The sequence below is a fragment of the Bolinopsis microptera genome, chromosome 5 (genome assembly GCF_026151205.1).
Source record: "Bolinopsis microptera isolate Bmic1 chromosome 5, MBARI_Bmic_1.0, whole genome shotgun sequence".
NCBI lineage: Eukaryota > Metazoa > Ctenophora > Tentaculata > Lobata > Bolinopsidae > Bolinopsis > Bolinopsis microptera.
In genome coordinates this window covers 22,840,610-22,858,697 of record NC_087076.1, presented here as the reverse complement: position 1 = coordinate 22,858,697, position 18,088 = coordinate 22,840,610, and the positions used below count along the sequence as shown (strand labels likewise).

Genomic DNA, 18,088 nt, shown 5'->3' with positions numbered 1-18,088 from the left:
CGTAGAATCGTATTTCAATCTTAAGTTTTGGAGTTGAATTTTGAGTTAGGCCTTTTTTGCTGGCTAATTTCAGAATTTTGCCGCCAAATTTGTGTAAAGGTGCATTTTAACGTGAAAACCTGAATAACGGACAAACAAAATAATAACATTTCCTGGATTTTAATCATATAATGTCATATGCATGAATCATGACCAAAGGCATAATCATAACATTGTATCCTACATAGCACGCGCCATGACTACAATACCGTAACCAGGCCATGACTACAATACAGTAACCATGACTACATGACCGGCCACGAACACAACGGCAGACAATTGAAGCTCATAAGTCTGTTTCATAATTGATCTTCAAATGTGTGGTGTACTTTTAAAAAACAATACGGAGTGAGGACATTTTGGTATCTTGATGCAATAAAAACAAAAAGTTATTCTTAACAGTCATAAATAATATATCAGATGTTATCAAGAAACTTTGCAGCCAAGACTGCTCTCTTCGCGTATATCAATTCTGGTGTTTACGCATCTAATCTTTGTTAAGTCGCCATACAGTTCCATTTGGATCAGGACCAGCAGTTGGTTCATTTGGATCAGTTGGATCAGGACCATCAGAGGGTTCAGGTAGATCTGTTGGGTCGGGACCTGGGTAAGGACTGGAACGACTCGATATGGGGTTAATAACCAGAACAACCAATAGACAGCCGAGAAGTTGCATTGTACTAAAGGTTTGAACTATCGCAATCTGTAAAGGTAACAAAAAACCTTGTCCTCCGATTAATATGCTGTGGATTTTGTTTCTGTGGCTTGCCTTTAAATCCTATGTCAGTGAAAGTTAGAGAGTGGCAGATGGCTATTTATTGTAAAGAGAGGAGGAGGAGGAGGAGGAGGAGGAGGAGTAACCTGATTAAAATAGGAGATTCACCTTCTGAAGTTGTTAGACAGCTGTCCTCCAGCTTTAGAAAAGTGTGATATTTGTTTATTATTCTGCATCTTGGTAATGGTAATTACAGAAGTAGTTAAATTAGATTTAATCCTCATATAATGGGACGATTTTATAACATTTCCGCCATAATCTAGAGAAGAGAATTATTGAAGCAGCCGTATTTTTGTTTAGCGGTTCTATTCTCAATAGACGTGTGAAATTCTTCGGCCTCGGTGAGCTGCGGAACGATTTTTCTAGTACGATCTAATCCTCGCAGAAATGTGTCTTCAAGTTGGAGCTTGGAATAGAAACGATCCTTATTCCTAAAACTGAGTTTAGAGTACAGAGATTGAATTCTGAGGCCTGTTCAATAAGCAAACGAGTGATGACTTTTATGCTTTTGAAATCTAATGGTTACGGATTGTTTACATGTTAGGCAGCCCCACTAGGGGGATGGGGTTTGGAAACGCTTTTAACGAATAATTGGATCTAAGATGGCCGATATTTTTGTTTAAAGGTTCTAATCTTAATAAATGTGTGAAATTCTTCGCTTAACTTCCGCTTAGCTGCGACACGATATTTTCTAGTTCAAGGTAAGATTTAGTCCTCACAACGGTTTGTGTTTAAGTTTATGCATACTCCCGACTCCGACTCGATAGTCTGTGAAGTATACTAGTATTATAGTCATCTGCTGTTTTGATTACAGAAACTGAACTCTGAGGCCTGTTCGAAAAGCTATTACATAGTTACTTCTAGACTTCAATTCTAAATACATAATGCAATGAAACACGAAAATTAATTTGTAATGCATAATATTCTATCAGTCGAAACCATTTTCTTCTCGATAACCAATCCATTTAGCATTTGCCGCAGGTCTTCATACAGAGTTTTTCCTGGTATTTGCAAATCCAATCTTTCTGAATTTGGCACTGACGAGTGGCAGCTATATCTTTGCATTCGGGATCAGGGCCATCTGTAGGGTTGGGGCCATCTGTAGGGTTGGGGCCATCAGTAGGATCGGGTTTAGGAGCGTCAGTTGGTTTGGGGTCTGGACCGGAACCACTCAAGGTGATAATAGCAGAGTGTTTGTACAGACTGCAATTGTCATGGTTTCTTGCCATGTAGACGTAGCCGCTGCTTCCCCAACTAGCTCCCCAGCTGTTTTTAATCATAAACTTTTCGCTGTTGAATCCGACCATTGTAACGGCGTGGTTGGCTTGCCCTCTGCAGCTATTGTCCTTGAGAACTCCACTTCGGTACTGTTGGCAAGCACTTGTCACTTCGAAAGCGACAGCAATAGGTCCTCGGGTTAGTCCACTCATGTGACCGGACTCGGATGCTGGAACAGCATATTGTCCTGTCACTTTAGCCTTCAAACCGTTAGCTTTTCCTCCGTAGTTGCAGGATCCATCTCTACCTCTGTAGCTGACTGCACTGGAAGGGGCCAGACGCTGGGTTTTCTGCATTAAAGTAAAGCAGTCCTGCATCCATCCACCTTGGCATCCATCTCGTTTGCCCTCGTAGACGCAATCCAGAAGTTCCTGCTCAGCGAAGGTTACCAGTGATCCGGTTTCTTTCTTGTGGACTCCTTCAATACTGCCCACAGCACCGAATGTCCAGCAAGATCCACAGCTTCCTTGGTTCTTCACTCCAGTGACACCTCCTTTCTGCCTCCAATCAATAGGCCCAGCCAAGGGTGCATCAGAGGGAGGAAGTTGTGCTCCAACAGGGTGTTCCATGGAAGAGTTGAATCCCAGGTATTGTTTCTTCTCATCCTCAGTGAGGTCAGAGAAGAAGTTTAGTCCAGCAGTCCATCCCAGATCCTGCTCGTTGGTTTCTACAACCTCCTGTACGTTCTTCCGGAACAGTCTGAATCTCAGCTTAGCTTCGTTAGAGTCGTAAACTCTTCCTTGCTCTGACTCGAAGTGGTTAAAGAGTTTGGCCATTCCTGCTGGGGACTGCAGAGCATTCCTGAGAGGGTCCGCTGCACTTGCGAGTGCGAGAGTTGCTAGAAGGAAGATCATCTTTAGTTAGTCTTACTGATGAGAAACTGTGTTTTGTGCTCTACTTTTATAGATGACTGAAGTTCAAATTCAGGTGGTCATATGGTAAAGTGTGAATTTAGTTATGAAGTACAATTCGGGAGTAAAATTAAATTAAATTCGACAAAATTAGTTTTAAACTTTTGAAGACCAAAGAATCATCACGTGGTTAATTCTGTAAATTAAATTCTTTCCACTGATTTTCAGCTGATATACTTAGCACCTCGTTTACTATGAATTTGATAAGTCGTTGTTACTGAAACGTTTCAAACAAAGTCAATTTGAATGCAGAAAATTTTACAAATCTTTGATAAGACTTTAAGATGTTGAATTCTGTAAAGGTAAACCCGCAGGAAATTCAATTAGTTACATCTAATTCTAATTTAGTTCCATTAATTACAAATTGGATTAGTCGTTGTTACTGATTGGACATTTGAAACGTTTCAAACAAAGCCATTTTAAAATTTTACAAATCTGTATGAAGAATTTAAGATTCTGATTTATTTAGCTGAATCTAATGTTGGGAAAATCTTTTTCAAGGGTACAGTTTACCGCATTAAGGTATTTTTAAGAATCATTTTTGTCGGTAAGATCCTGTTTTATAATAATAATTCTAATTTAAGATTGTAGATCGGATTTACGGAACTTTGCACTCACAAACTGTTACAATAATTTGTCTTAGAATCAAAAAAGCTGAATATTCCAACAAAAAGCTGAATATTCCAACAAGAACCCCACAATGGACAATCAAGAATAAGTTAATTGATTACGTCTGCAGGGTGGTTGAACTCCCACTTACACCTGGATTTAACGCTTCCGTCAGTAATGTGCATTTCTATATCCCGATATTCCCCTTAAATTAATTAATTATTATTAATTTATCCATCTCACTGCTCAGGAGGGTGTTGACGCAGAGTTTGCTCTGGTAGTAACAGGATCCACACTGAGATCCTTAATAACACCTTAGTAACACCTTAGTAACACCACTGTTCAGGAGGATGTTGACGCAGAGTTTGCTTTGGTAGTAACAGGAACCACACTGAGGTCCTTAGTAACACCTTAGTAATACCTTAGTAACACCTTAGTAACACCTTAGTAACACCTTAGTAACACCTCTGCTCAGGAGGGTGTTGACGCAGAGTTTGCTCTGGTAGTAACAGGATCCACACTGAGGTCCTTAGTAACACCTTAGTAACACTTTAGTAACACCTCTGTTCAGGAGGGTGTTGACGCAGAGTTTGCTCTGGTAGTAACAGGATCCACACTGAGGTACGCCCTGGAGGAGAGTTTGAAGTACACATTCCTGGATCTGGCTTTACAGTGTGCTGCTGTTATTTGCTGCAGGGTTACTCCTCTTCAAAAGGTACTGTCACAATATGTGACTTATATATTGTGTTTTTTGCTCGTGATATCTATATGTTACTTAGTAACACCTTAGTAACACCTTAGTAACACCTTAGCAACACCTTAGTAAAACCTTGTACCCTGCACATCAATGTCTCCTTCCTCAGGCGTTGGTAGTAAGACTGGTAAAGAACTTCAAACCGAATAAGAGTGATGATGATAACATAACACTTGCTATTGGAGACGGTGCTAACGATGTCAGCATGATTAGAGGTATTGGTAACACCTTAGTAACACCTTAGTAACACCTTAGTAACACCTTAGTAACACCCTAGTAACACATTAGTAACACCCTTGCTATTGGAGACGGTGCTAACGATGTCAGCATGATCAGAGGTATTTGGTGTTTTGATTCACTTTCAGGTTGCGACTTTAAACTTAGTGCTGATATTCCCAGGTAAATAAATGAACAAATTGATTAAATGACACCGTCTCGGTCAGTAGATCAGTATCGACACAACTCATATTACTAAACACTTAACAGTGTATTATAAAAATCTAATTTGAACGTTATCCCCCTCCAGAGGCTCATATCGGAGTGGGAATAAGCGGAAAAGAAGGAATGCAAGCAGTGTTAGCCAGTGACTTCTGTTTCGCTCAATTCAGATTCCTTGAGCGGCTCATCCTGGTCCACGGTCACTGGAGTTACATCAGAATGTGCAAATTCTTGAGATATTTCTTCTTCAAAAACTTTGCCTTCACCCTAGTCCAGCTGTTCTACGCTCCGTTCTGTGGGTTCACAGCTCAGACCATATTCGACCCTCTCTACATTACCCTGTACAATGTGGTGTTTACTTCTATGCCCGTCATGTTGGTCGGGATCATGGATCAGGAACTGAGCGTGGAGAATGCTCCCCCAGAAGTCTACGAGGTAAGATCAGAGTCTGATCATCAGACTGCGTGGATAATTATTAGCATAATTATTAGCATAATTATTAGCATAATTATTAGCATGATTATTAGCATAATTATTAGCATAATTAGTGGATAATTATTAACAGATTCCTTTTTTAGCTCACACTTCGCATATGTCTAATGGTGTCGTTTTAAGTCTACCCGTTGGCTCTAATCTTAAATTGTAGTTTTAGTTGAATGTGGGAATAATTCATAGATGATTTTACCGAAGTAACACCCCACAATTACATCTAATTCAACTCCATCCTCTCCCCAGGTGGGTCAACTAAACCAGCTGTTCAACAAGCAAGCGTTTGCTCTGTCTGGCTTCCACGGGTTTGTGGTTGCAGCAGGATGTCTGTTCATCCCCTACCAGATGTTCGCTCAGAGTATTAACATTGACGGTCTGGACCAGCAGAGCATGTACTTTATCGGCACTGCTATCGCCGGTATCGTCACCATAGTTGTCAACTTCCAGGTAAAATTCGTCCTGACTTTCTGTATCTTAACGTAATTTTGACCGTGAAATCTGAATTGTTGTAACTGTATTTCTAGCTCATTAAAAAGCTGGCTGTTTTGTTGTCTCCTCCTAGAATAAAGTTCCTCAACACCCCCTCCCATTACCAGGTAGCCCTGGAAACCACACTGTGGACGGTTTATAACCACATCCTCACCTGGGGAAGTATAATCTCCTGGTTCCTTCTCTTCCTCGTCATCTGCTCCCCCTTCGCATTCCACATATCCCCTGATCAGTTCTCTTACTTTGACGGGGTGAGCGAGATTGTGATTTATTAGAATGTTTTACTGCATCAGCATTGAAGTGTTACTTCGATGGAATCTGTTCCAATTTTACTTTATTCTACAAGTTTAAACTAGTTTCATCAGGTAATCTTCCTCATTGTCCACTAACCTGAACCCTTTACCCCAGATATACAGAGTAGTACAGACGAGGATATGGTGGCTAACAATGTGTCTAACCCTGGTCATATGCCTCTTCCCCTTCATAGGATACAGATTATATGTAATCCTCACCCAACCCACCCTACTTCAAGAAGTTGTGGTAAGTAACAGTATTCATTCCTCTACAATTGTGCATACTAAAAACGTACTAGAACGTTCCATGCAGTCTGTTAATATGTTCTTGCTATTCAGTCACCAGAAATAGATTTACTAACTTCTTTCCGATCATTCCAGACTGCTACTTTCTAATTTTAATTTTTAACCGTAAGATTTGGAGGTTTAAGGTCAGTTCGTTCTATAATTAATTCATACATTGAACCTTAACCTAAAATGAATATGTTACTGCCGATCACTGTTGAGTGCCTTACTACTGTTGAGTAATGAGTAATATGTAGTACCAAAGTATCTTCGCCTCTATATTCAGTTGCCAGCCTCCGTGCAGTATCACACCACTGTTTTACTGCTTCTCTGCTTCTCAGTTCGTCGCCACAGTAATGAAATAAGCCACTGCTTCCTGCTTAGTAACCACGGTAACCAAAGTACAAACTCAGCTCACTTTAATCAAGTTATGTAGCCTGTCTGTCATGTGTCAGTTGGTGGAGTTGAGGAGGAGCACTGTATTGGACACAGCCACCTCCCTGAGCTAAACAGTTGGGGAGTCGGCCGCACGTTTTGCTTGCGAAACGTTTGAGTTCTGGCAGAAGCAGAATTTCGGCACTACAGTGTGAACTTCTCACGTTTTTAAGGAATGTTCAGATCCACTGCACAGCTTCTCTGTTCCAGTTGTTAAATTCCCTTGCTTTATCTCAATTTTGATGTGGTCGTTCAATTTCACCCGCAGTTTATTGTTACTAATATGATATGTAGCAAATATGATATGTAGCAATTATTTGAGTTTTAATACTTTCAACACTACTACATATATAACAAATAATTTGAGCATGAATACGAAGTTGTTACTTTGAAACGTCGTTTATCCTAACAGTGCAGTATCATTTGTCGCAAAAATCAGAATAATCAGAAATTATTTGGAACTGCCAAAAACTGCCTATAATTATTTAAACGTTTGTTAACCGATAATGGCATTGGCTTATAATCGTTTCTGTGAAGTGTTAACAGTTATCTCTGAAGTCTGAACAAACTAGTAGTCACGATTATTGAGCTTAGCTTCTTATAATCTACAATTATTGAGCTTCTTATTCATTTTTCGAGGGTGTCTAATGTCTATCCTTATAGCTAGACAATTATCATTGCTGAAATTATCTGTATACTGTTCGAAGCATTTTATACTTGTAATAAATGTTATGTGATATTATGTGTATATTGAGCTTCTTATAACTAATCTTTAGTTAAGATTTGTTTCGATAGATATGTTCTTCTGGTGCACTAAAGTCACTGAGTATATTGACGACCATCTGCTTATACACAAGGTTTAAGTTAATTATTGTGATGTTCCAATTTAATAGTTTAAGATTTTGCCATATTGTGTGGCAGATTAAGATTAACCCCTGAGATCGCTGAAAACTGCTCCCCCTCCCTCTCATTTAATATATTTCTTGGCATCTCTTAATTTGAGCGCCAGATGTTGCGGGACTGTTTCAAAAGCCTAGTTAATTTGATAAAACCATACTTAAACGGTGTGAATTTTATTATTAAATTTTGAGTAGTAAAAGTAGTCATGATTAAATATTTAAGTAACTTTCGAATGTTTCAGTACAACATAGAAAAAGAGAAAGTATCAAAGTTAACAACACTCACAAAGACGTTAAAAGCTCCCTTAAAAGAGATTGCAGATAGTATCCCATTACATTTACATCAAGGTCACAAAGGAGGTAAGAACAATCTTGCTAGTCGGTAATTAACTAGTCGGTGATTAACTAGTCGGTAATTAACTAGTCGGTAATTAACTAGTCGGTAATTAACTAGTCGGTAATTAACTAGTCGGTAATTAACATTTGTTTTTGGTATAACTGTAGCTAATTTAGTAAAGGTGATTGATTTAAATACAAGATTCAAATAGTTTAATGATTCATGGAAAAATCGAACAAAAAAGCGAATCATTGTATTCTATTTGTAATTAACTTGTCCACCAGGCCACGCCCTGTACGCCACAAAAAGACAACAGAGTCGTAAAGACCTGTTCGGCAAACCGTCTTCAGCTCAAGCCAGTACGCGAGGGTACGCCTTCGCTAGTGGTGAAGGGTACGGTCGTAGGATGATCGCTGGCGGAGAAGCCATGGTTCAGGTTCGTACTTTTTTATTTTTGAGAACTTAAGATAAGAAATTTCAAATTTAGTGAGACAATGAAATTTAGTTAGCTTGGTTTCAGTTTCTCTTAGATTTTATTAAATGATCAAGATTCAAGCAAACTCAGTAGACAAATTATAAGACGTCCGTCTTTAATATCAGTAATACGAAGTCTTTACCACGCGTGACGTCATGTTATGTACGATGACGTCACGTTTTTAAAGCGTGACGTCACGTGATCCTTATCAAGAAATCACGTGATCATTTCCAAACATGTAGGGATTACGACGTAGTTCAGAAAACAGTACTGATAGTATATTAGGGCCGTTCGTGGTGCGATCTAACCCTTCATCTACTAGGGTGACTATAAGAACTGCTAGTTGTATCGCAGTTTTAATCCTCTGCTCCGCGCTCATTCTTTACACACTGTCCACAGGGCTCACATTTTCTGGAGTGCTAATTGAGTGCTAATTGAGCGCTAATTGAGTGCTAATTAGTTGCTTATCATCTGATGTTATATTTCAGGTGTTTTCCACTCCTTGTTCACCCATTAAGTCAAGACTCACCAACTTCAAGTTCTGACATTTTAAAATAATAGTGATACTTTTTAAACCTAAAATTTGATTTTGAATGTTGGGTTGGTATGTTCAAACTTGAAACAGACCTTTTTTTACAAAATGCGTTGAGAATAAGTATATTGGGTATCATCTGGATTATATAGTCAACTATCAACAGTGTTCATCGTTATGCTATGTTCGGTTAAATCTTCGCTATAATTTTGCTGTTATCCGTTGTTTTCGCTACCATTCCGTTTCACGGCTGAAGATATGTTCGAGTACATAATACAAACTATTATATAGTGTACACATTATAATACACACTATTATTTGTAAAATCAAGGTCGAGTTTTTGGGAACACAAAAAATCTGAACTACAGCAGTGAGCAGGAATTAAATGAAGATAAAAACCTTGCCCACATTATTACCAAAATGTTTATTCACACGACTGTATTAACAAAATGGTAACTCAAACTGTCCTTAATTACACGATCTAACCCTGTCTCCATCCAGATAAAGCGACAAGACACGCGGCATCTCCCCTCCCAGATAGTAGACGTGGAAGGAGAAGATATCCAGCTTCCAATGCCAGTCAACGTCAGACCTAGATCAGGCTCAATGAGGAGCTCGACCAAACGAGCACAAGCTAGTCGAGTTGTTACCGTCGATTGAGAAGTAGGTGACGTGGTGTGACGTCACGTGACATTTGTGTCGTCACGGTGGTGACGTCATCAGTTGTGTACTGGCGATGTATCAGATCTTTACTACTTTGTAAGATGTAAGATTTTAGACTAGCAAAGTTTTAATCTAGGTATTATCACAATGATGGAATGGACAGAGAATTTCAACCCTAGTCAGAGAGCCTTTATTAGGAAGAATCAATAGATATTTAGGAGTTCTAGTTGATAATTCTAATAAGTTTTGTTTTTGTTTACTCATATTTATAGTGAAAATTTACAGATTAAACTCAGAATGTTAGCGCGGATGTTTTATTGATATTAAGTGAAGTCGAGGTTATGGATCGTAAAGGTTTGAATTTTAGTTAGCGAGTTTCCTAGGACTGAAGGTTTAACGATGATTATGCCTTACAAACTAAGCGCAAGCTTTGGTCCAGGTGACTAAAATCTTTATGATATAAGGCCATAGTTATGTTTCCTGAAATTTTATAATTAGATGCTCAAGGTGACATTAATAGAAGCAAGGCTAAATTCTAGAATTTAAGTATCCCATTTAAAGGGAACTTAATTTGTTATGTTCGTTTTAGTTTAAATTGTTTACAGTGTGCGCACAGTTTAGAAATTTATTAATAATTAACATACAGCTTTCACAGTAATTGTCTAATTACAATTTGATATAACAAATTTTGAATAACATATTTAATGATATTTGCGTTTCAGTTTACTTTCCAATAAAATATCTCCCATATCAAACGTCATCCTGCTTTAACTTTAAAAATCTTCTTCACAAATCACATTCAATGAAAATCAAATCTGAATATTAATTAATTTCACCATTAAATCTGAATATTATCCGTAACCCGCCCTGGTTGCCCATTTCACCCACCTTTAACCACACAATTTCTTCAAGTTTAACAGCATACTCAATATAGTAACAACAAGTGCAGTCTGACACCATTATGGCACATTTACCAGTTTACCCCCCGTTGTCGTGGTTACCAGACTCGCTACCATCTCCCTCTGCATGCTCATCACTACCCTCCAAGGTAGAGTTGCTCTCAACCTCCACCTCCTTAGACTCCGTACAGTTCGCATCTTGAGTTCCCTCTACTGGCTCTTCAGTAGCTACTGTTAGGGTGGCGGAGTTCCGTCCGTCGCTTTTAGGAAACATCCAATCGCTGACAACTATTGTGAAGAAGATGAAGGCGATGCCTATGAGTATGGTAGTTGCTGCTCCGATAAAGGCCACATCGTATCGGTCCTTGATCCTCTCCCAGTATTTCCATTCCATGTCCTAGTGAGATGGGAGTTATCACTTTTTGTCTCAGAAGCAACTGCGAGACATTTAGATAAACGAATAAAATACGACCATAAACATTACCAAATTTAACCAATCTGTCTAATCCAATAATTGTGGGAAAAGGAGACGAATAGTCGGAAGGTCAGGAAAATATCAGTAAAGCTACGGGCAGAAGCTGCTGACTGGACATGAAGACTATAACATAAAGCGGGGTTCCTGATACTTCGGATCGTGTCTCCGTCTAGGTTTGACGTTGTAAATTTAGCATGGCCACTGAATATCAAAAATTACACAAAATCTGGGCTCTGCATATAAGAGTACCAGAGTAGAGTCTGGGTTTTGCTTTGACATTAAAAACCGGAAGGTTCAAATAGTAATCCAAAGTATGACCGAAGAGTAGCTAACCTATGCTCCGTTGCGGGCTGCGGCATTGCATGAAAGAATCAATAAGTTCAAGAATCAAGGAGCGAGACGTAAAGATTATATCTCAAACTATACTTTTATAACACTGTTATAATGAAGACGAATTTACCTGTTATTAACAGGTAAAATTCATTCGTCTTGTCATTAGCAAGCCAGCGTTGAATACTAACTTATCCAGTTTCATAAAACTGTGTTTTAGGACGCGTAACCGGCGGCACACGCTTGTAACCGGCGGCACACGCTTGTAACCGGCGGCACACGCTTGTAACCAGCGGCACACGCTTGAAACCGGCGGCACACGCTTGTAACCGGCGGCACACGCTTGTAACCGGCGGCACACGCTTGAAACCGGCGGCACACGCTTGAAACCGGCGGCACACGCTTGTAACCGGCGGCACACGCTTGTAACCGGCGGCACACGCTTGTAACCGGCGGCACACGCTTGTAACCGGCGGCACATGCTCGTAACCGGCTTCACACGCTTGTAACCGGCGGCACACGCTTGTAACCGGCGGCACACGCTTTTAACCGGCGGCACACGCTTGTAACCGGCGGCACATGCTCGTAACCGGCGGCACACGCTTGAAACCGGCGGCACACGCTTTGTACAGTCAAACCCACGATAGTGAACTACTACTTGGGAGTTGCATAACTATATGACTATAGACATTGTCACACGGTCACGAGACTCAACAGTTTTCGTCAAGGCCTCTCATGCACCTTGAACATATTTTGAGCTATATTTATGGTATCCACATACAAACAGTAACGATAATACCACTGCTTTTAGCGTGGCAGCTGCCATATTGAAGAGGTAAACTCTACAGAGCTGAAGCATTTCAAGAAGATCTTGGCAACCTGATGGTAGAGATGAAGTTTCTCTTAAAATCAGTAGGCATCACGTTATGCCCATACAAGGAGTGTATACTACACGTGATGCCCATTTAAGGAGTGTATACTACACGTGATGCCCATATAAGGAGTAGTAGAAGTATATGCCTTCGCAATGTGACGTGTGCAGAACTAAAAGTATAGTTTGATCATGTTGTTTGAGATAAGCTTACAAACTCGATAAAAATCTGGGTTAACTGGAACAATTTGAATGTGTGACGTGTGTTGTCATGGCGACCACTCATGTCTCTCATGGCGACCAATCATCATCCTCAGTGTTTCAGTTAGACTAGAATAAATACTAAATAGTCTGATTTGGACAAATAGTAAATAGCCAATTACTGGTTCCTAATAACAAATATATTGACATTTGACATTTGAAAGTCTGGACATTAATCGTAGATGTGACTCTGATGGTAAAATTTAACAATGCCCAACTCCACAGTAGTAGAAGTATAACCATGGTTACCATACTTACTCCCCAAAGTAACCTCTCACGTACCTAGGGGTGCAGTGAGCATCACGAATAACATGCAAACAAAGGCCGTGAAACTGAAAGGATTAAGAGTGTACTATCCGGATTGGAACAATATTTATCAGTCGCATATTATTATTATGTTGTAATTAGTTTAATTGTTCGATTAAATGTCTGGTATTCACGTTGTTGCGAGAAAGTAAAGGAGCTATACTGCTCTTTTGAATGAAGGTAAATAGTCGACGTTTCGATGTTACTAATATCATTACGTTTTCAAATTATTTGTTATATTAAAGTTATTTAAAGTGTTGAAAGTATTAAAAGTGATACTTTCAACACCACATAAGTATAACAAATAATTGAGAACATATTCAATTTCAGTCACATCGAAACTATTTAGCTTCTTCTTTGTTGCAGCGACACGAATAAGGGGTCATACATCTACTTAGGACGTCCGGCAAATAGGAGGGGGGTGGGTTATGAAAATCCGGACGTCCGGAAATTTTGGCAGAATTAACGAAGAAGTCCCATTTATTTCAACTCTTTGACACTAATTACTCTGTTAGATCACTGTATTTTGAACGAGAAGTCGATTCCCAGAGCAGCTCATGAGAGCCGAGACACAACTCTTATATTATCCTAGTCCTACTGCCTTAAAACTTATTCGATTGGATGGCTACTTAAGTACTTCTATATTAAGTTTAGAACAGTTACTTAATGTAACTGTGCTAAACTTGTTCGACACTAAATGTATTATTGTCTATTTGTATTATAAATAACTACACTGACACATTCTATTAGTATTAACAATGAATTTGAGTTGGTTTTAATTGTACTCTTAAAAATAGTTGGTTTTGAAAATTCGGACACACCCAGACAGGGGGAGGGGAGTGGCCTGAGAATCTGCGATTTTGGCCGACGTCCTAACTCCTAAGTAGATGGCCTCTAAGTAGATGGCCCCTATGAGGCTATGAAAAGAAATTCGAAAAGTTGTCAAAAGACTAAAGACAATGCATAGGACCGTGAAACTGGAAAACATTTGTATCAGCAAAATTGCCATGCTACATAAATATCTTCTTTCGTAACTTTAAGTTCATGTCTCCTGGCAATCTCCAAATCAATTACCTGGGGACCCCAGGCTATTATGTTCATAAATAGAATAGAGATTCGGTGGAATGACAGGCTGGGCGCCGCCCAGTAAACAATCATCAGCTAACAAGCAGCCACAGAAGTAGATACTCTTGTTTAGGATAATGATAATGAGAGAAAGCAACCGCAACAAATACTGTGGTCCATTTAAGTATGACATGAACAGAGGCCTTAAATAATCACGAGCATATACATTTCGCTTGACGTAGCTCCTCACCTATATTTACTTAATCTCTCCCGGGAGAGTATGAGTGCGGTTGGTTCAAATGTTTGGTAGATGGCAGCTTCACATAGCCATGAGTCTACGCGCTTGTTAGGCGGTCGCGCGCTACTGCAAGCGAGAGGGCTCTGGTTAGAGCAAGATGGCAGCCGGCCATGACGCCTGACATCTTATTCCTGACGTTCACGACACAATGCAGAATATCATGATGCTAGTCATGATGAGCATGCACTTTACTGGCCACTTTGCTGAGCACATGGCCACTTTGCTGGCTTAGTTAAACGTAAAATAGATAAAGTTACAGTCCGTAAACAGCTTTATATACTAGGTCTAAGTTTGCAGCGCTTTTTAAATGTCGGAAGGTCTCCTGCCGGGACAGAAGTGAGGGAGAAAGGAGGCGGACCAGAGCATTGCTCACTTTGCTCAATTAACGTAAACTTAGACTGATTTAAAATCTATTCGGCTGATAAAATCAGTATAAATCAGTATTACGAATACGAGTGACTGCACAGGTTGAGCTAAATAATTTTGGGAAAATGTGACGTTTGAAATTTGAAATGAAATGAATCGAAATGAGGTATTTATATCTGCTCATAGGATTGTCAACACAAGGCTGGCTGTGAGTGATATAATAAGCAAATGAGAAATGTGAGAATAACTTGTGTAACTCAAAAAAGGCAAAGAAAAATTGAAATATCTTTTATTATGAACCACACAAAGATAACCACAAGTAACATCGGAAACCGTACAAGTTAAGGTACATTGTAGTACACTGTGACACTGTGACATTAATGATAATTGAGAACATAAAATACAGATCCTAGAAAAATAAAACCTATGACACCAAAAGGAGTGCGGAAAAAATAAAATCCTAGCTGTCTTATTAAAATGAGAAAAAATTGGGAAAAGAAAGACATCAAAACTGATTATGTAAATGGTTCTTTAACATTCGCAGTTAGTTTCCGAGCATCGGTAATGCATCGCAACATGAGTGGACTTGAGAGTTTTGGAAGATAACCACAAGTAACATCGGAAACCGTACAAGTTAAGAATGTAGTACACTGTAACAGTGACATTAATGATAATTGAGAACATAAAATGCAGATCATAGGAAATTTGGAAAAAGAAAGACATCATAACTGATTATATAAATGGTTCTTCAACATTCGCTTGAAACAGTTAGTATCGGTAATACATCGCAACATAAGTGGAAGGGAGTTCCATGAAACCGGTGCATGACTTGAGAAATAAAATTAAGTTTTAATTATTAATTAATGATTATAATTTACCAAACCATATTTTGTTAAATTCGAATGTTAAGCACAGTGCCTTCTCAATTAAATCTAGGCCACAGGATATATTAATTATACCGGATACGAAATGATTAAAAGTGTTACTATACCATGTTTACGCATGCCACGGAATAACAGACACGTTGTTAAATTCCAAACTTTCATTTCACAATGAGTTTTATTATATTAAATTGATGTAAATTAAGTAACGAAGTTATCATTGAGAATGTCTTCAGACATAATCCTATTTTCATATACTTCTCGGGAGAAATGTTATGAAATTGTACCTGTAAAGCTCTGAATCACTTTTAGCACCTGGATATAGCAAGTATTACCACACTACTTTCCGTTTAGGATGCGTAGAAATAACAGTATTGAACGGCTAAGCAACCTTACACTCCAAATTAACAACAGACCAAGTACCTGAACTACTCAAAAATAAAATATATAACTTGCACTCCCGTTCATCACACAGGGAGAGCTTTACTCTTAACCCTTAATGTTTTTCACAACTACTAAAATAAAATATATAACTTGCACTCCCGTTCATCACACATCACCATTACACATACTCAGGGGGAGTTTTAGTCTTGGAATTTGATGTTTTTCACAATAGTTTCATGTATCATTTCCTTCTAATGTCAAGTAATAATGTAGATATACTACAATTATACTACAAGTACAATACTCTTCCTCACATCAAAGCTTCACCTAGCGAGTCATGTGATACATGGTGACTAAGAACAAGGTTTCTAGTTAACTTGGAAACAAGGTTTCTAGGATCTCCTAACAGGGCACCACTGCTCTTGTTAACTATGTTACCATGGAAATGACCCCTCCCGTCATATCAACATTGGTATGACTGCCTCATGACGTCCATCTCTGCTCTCTGCTCCTATTCATGGTATGTCATAACCATGTCTTTTATTCTATTCACTATTGTCTGATCTTTTTGTTCTTTCACAATTTGGTTTTGTTCACGTTTCGGTACAAAGGAATGCTTGAGGCTTGCTTTAAATATAGATGGGGGTGTCGTCATAAAGGACCATTGTAAGGATTAAGGACATATAACCTATTGTTGTCATTTTAACATAGTAACTGTTCTGCTTTGGTTCTGGTTACTACTGAAATTTAAATTTCTGATCGCTGCTTATCGTGGTTGTTTGTATATTTTTGCAGTAAGTCGGAACTCGGAGCTAAGATAACTTTTAGTTCTTAATTTTAGTTGCCCTATTTTCAGTCTTCTATTATTAGTAGGGTCGTAATTACATCAGTGCAAATTACACTGAAAAAGTACTGTAAGCAGGAAAATAAGATTGTAAGGAGAAGGATCAAATTTAAAATACTGGAATGACATAAACTTTGAATTCTGAGGAAGAATCTTTGGAAAAATATTGTGGACTATAGTACAACTACAAGCATATTCTGACAATCAATTTATCCTTTGAACTCTACGTAACAAACTCATTACTCAATACTAATAGGGACGGAAGAAGTAAGTAATACGTCAGTAAGAGGTTACTCAGAATATGAAGAAGTTTGTGTTATGTTGCCTGGTTGTTGCTACGGTGTTCTGTCAAAACTCAGACGGAAATGAGGAGGAGGAGGAGATGAACGTTAGGAGGGAAGTACAGTATCTTAACGTTGCTCAGGGTTCGTTTAATTCTTATTTTACTGTACTGCTCTCAGTCACCTAAACGTTTTATCAAGCTGAGTACTCAATCACATTCTCAGTTATTTTACCGTCGCCTTGCAATTTGCAACAATAAAACTCTCTTGCTATAGTTAAAAGTTAGATCAACTCGCTGCTCCTTATCGTATACAGGACTAATATACATTATACATAATACATATATATATATATTAATTATTATACATTATGCATTATACATGATTTATTTAATTGGCAGGTAAGCCAGCCACATCGTCCCCTGTCGGTTGGAATGGAACTCCAGAGAAGGCGAATGATGGCAAAACAAGCGGCAGATACCACGAGTAAGTTTTAATTAATTGATTAAATTAATTAATTAAATATATATGATCTTACTTTAGTTTGGTTTGTGCGATAGTTTTCAGCGGTATCGTTGACTTCATCTTAATGCAATGTCTTTAATATTAATAGTAGCCTTATATTTAATACTATGAGTTATATCACAATGTGTAAGAGGGAAAAACCAAAACGGGGGCTAATGTCAAATAATCTAAATGTCCGCAACGCTGTTGTACTTATAAAATATCGTCCCACCAATCATTAGCGTCTCAAACAGACAGAAAACCTTTAAACCATTAATATTTATTATGTCTGCTGCCGTTTTCCATGAATTTTTGGATCGCTCCAAGTCTAAGAAATTTAGTCCAGCCTTTAATAATTTTTACTTGCACTGAATTCGCTTTTCGTAGACACAGCTGAATTGTTGAAATGTCTTTCGTCCACTATTGATCCTATGTTCCGCGGAATGCGTCGTTAGTCAGGTCACGACAGGACTCTAACTTTCACAATACTATTTAAACATTTAACTAACGTAACTCTAACCGAGTTCAGAGATGCTGTGATCTAGAGTATGCATATTTTTAGAAACAAAACGACAGACTATACTGAGTTGTAGGAACGTGTTTTGGAATTTGGAAAGCGACC

At 38.6% G+C, this 18,088-nt stretch overlaps 4 protein-coding genes across 5 annotated transcripts in view; 2 read left to right on the top strand and 2 right to left on the bottom strand.

Moving 5' to 3' along the window:
- Positions 1–10,409, top strand: part of LOC134814787 (probable phospholipid-transporting ATPase IM) — a 64,415-nt gene extending 54,006 nt beyond the window's left edge. For both annotated transcript variants that reach the window (XM_063823057.1, XM_063823058.1), the window contains 9 exons: positions 4,184–4,327; positions 4,476–4,581; positions 4,893–5,239; positions 5,540–5,740; positions 5,890–6,033; positions 6,191–6,322; positions 7,937–8,054; positions 8,316–8,467; positions 9,540–10,409. In XM_063823057.1, the coding sequence (XP_063679127.1) occupies positions 4,184–4,327; positions 4,476–4,581; positions 4,893–5,239; positions 5,540–5,740; positions 5,890–6,033; positions 6,191–6,322; positions 7,937–8,054; positions 8,316–8,467; positions 9,540–9,698 (1,503 nt within the window). In that variant the 3' untranslated portion in view covers positions 9,699–10,409. The remainder of the gene's footprint in view (positions 1–4,183; positions 4,328–4,475; positions 4,582–4,892; positions 5,240–5,539; positions 5,741–5,889; positions 6,034–6,190; positions 6,323–7,936; positions 8,055–8,315; positions 8,468–9,539) is intronic.
- LOC134814791 (protein arginine N-methyltransferase 1-like) overlaps positions 1–13,077 on the bottom strand; it is an 87,586-nt gene extending 74,509 nt beyond the window's left edge. Inside the window, exon 1 of the mRNA XM_063823066.1 lies at positions 13,067–13,077. The gene's annotated coding sequence lies outside the window, so the exon portion shown is untranslated. The remainder of the gene's footprint in view (positions 1–13,066) is intronic.
- LOC134814717 (uncharacterized) lies at positions 1,780–2,946 on the bottom strand. The gene has a single exon (XM_063822899.1). It carries the CDS (start codon positions 2,944–2,946, stop codon positions 1,780–1,782), a length of 1,167 nt encoding a protein of 388 aa, XP_063678969.1.
- LOC134814794 (ras-related protein Rap-1b-like) overlaps positions 7,149–18,088 on the top strand; it is a 49,430-nt gene continuing 38,490 nt past the window's right edge. Inside the window, exon 1 of the mRNA XM_063823070.1 lies at positions 7,149–7,162. The gene's annotated coding sequence lies outside the window, so the exon portion shown is untranslated. The remainder of the gene's footprint in view (positions 7,163–18,088) is intronic.

Bases quoted from the DNA above. Each gene is read 5' to 3' on its own strand.
- LOC134814717 (XM_063822899.1), bottom strand. From the start codon at position 2,946: ATGATCTTCCTTCTAGCAACTCTCGCACTCGCAAGTGCAGCGGACCCT.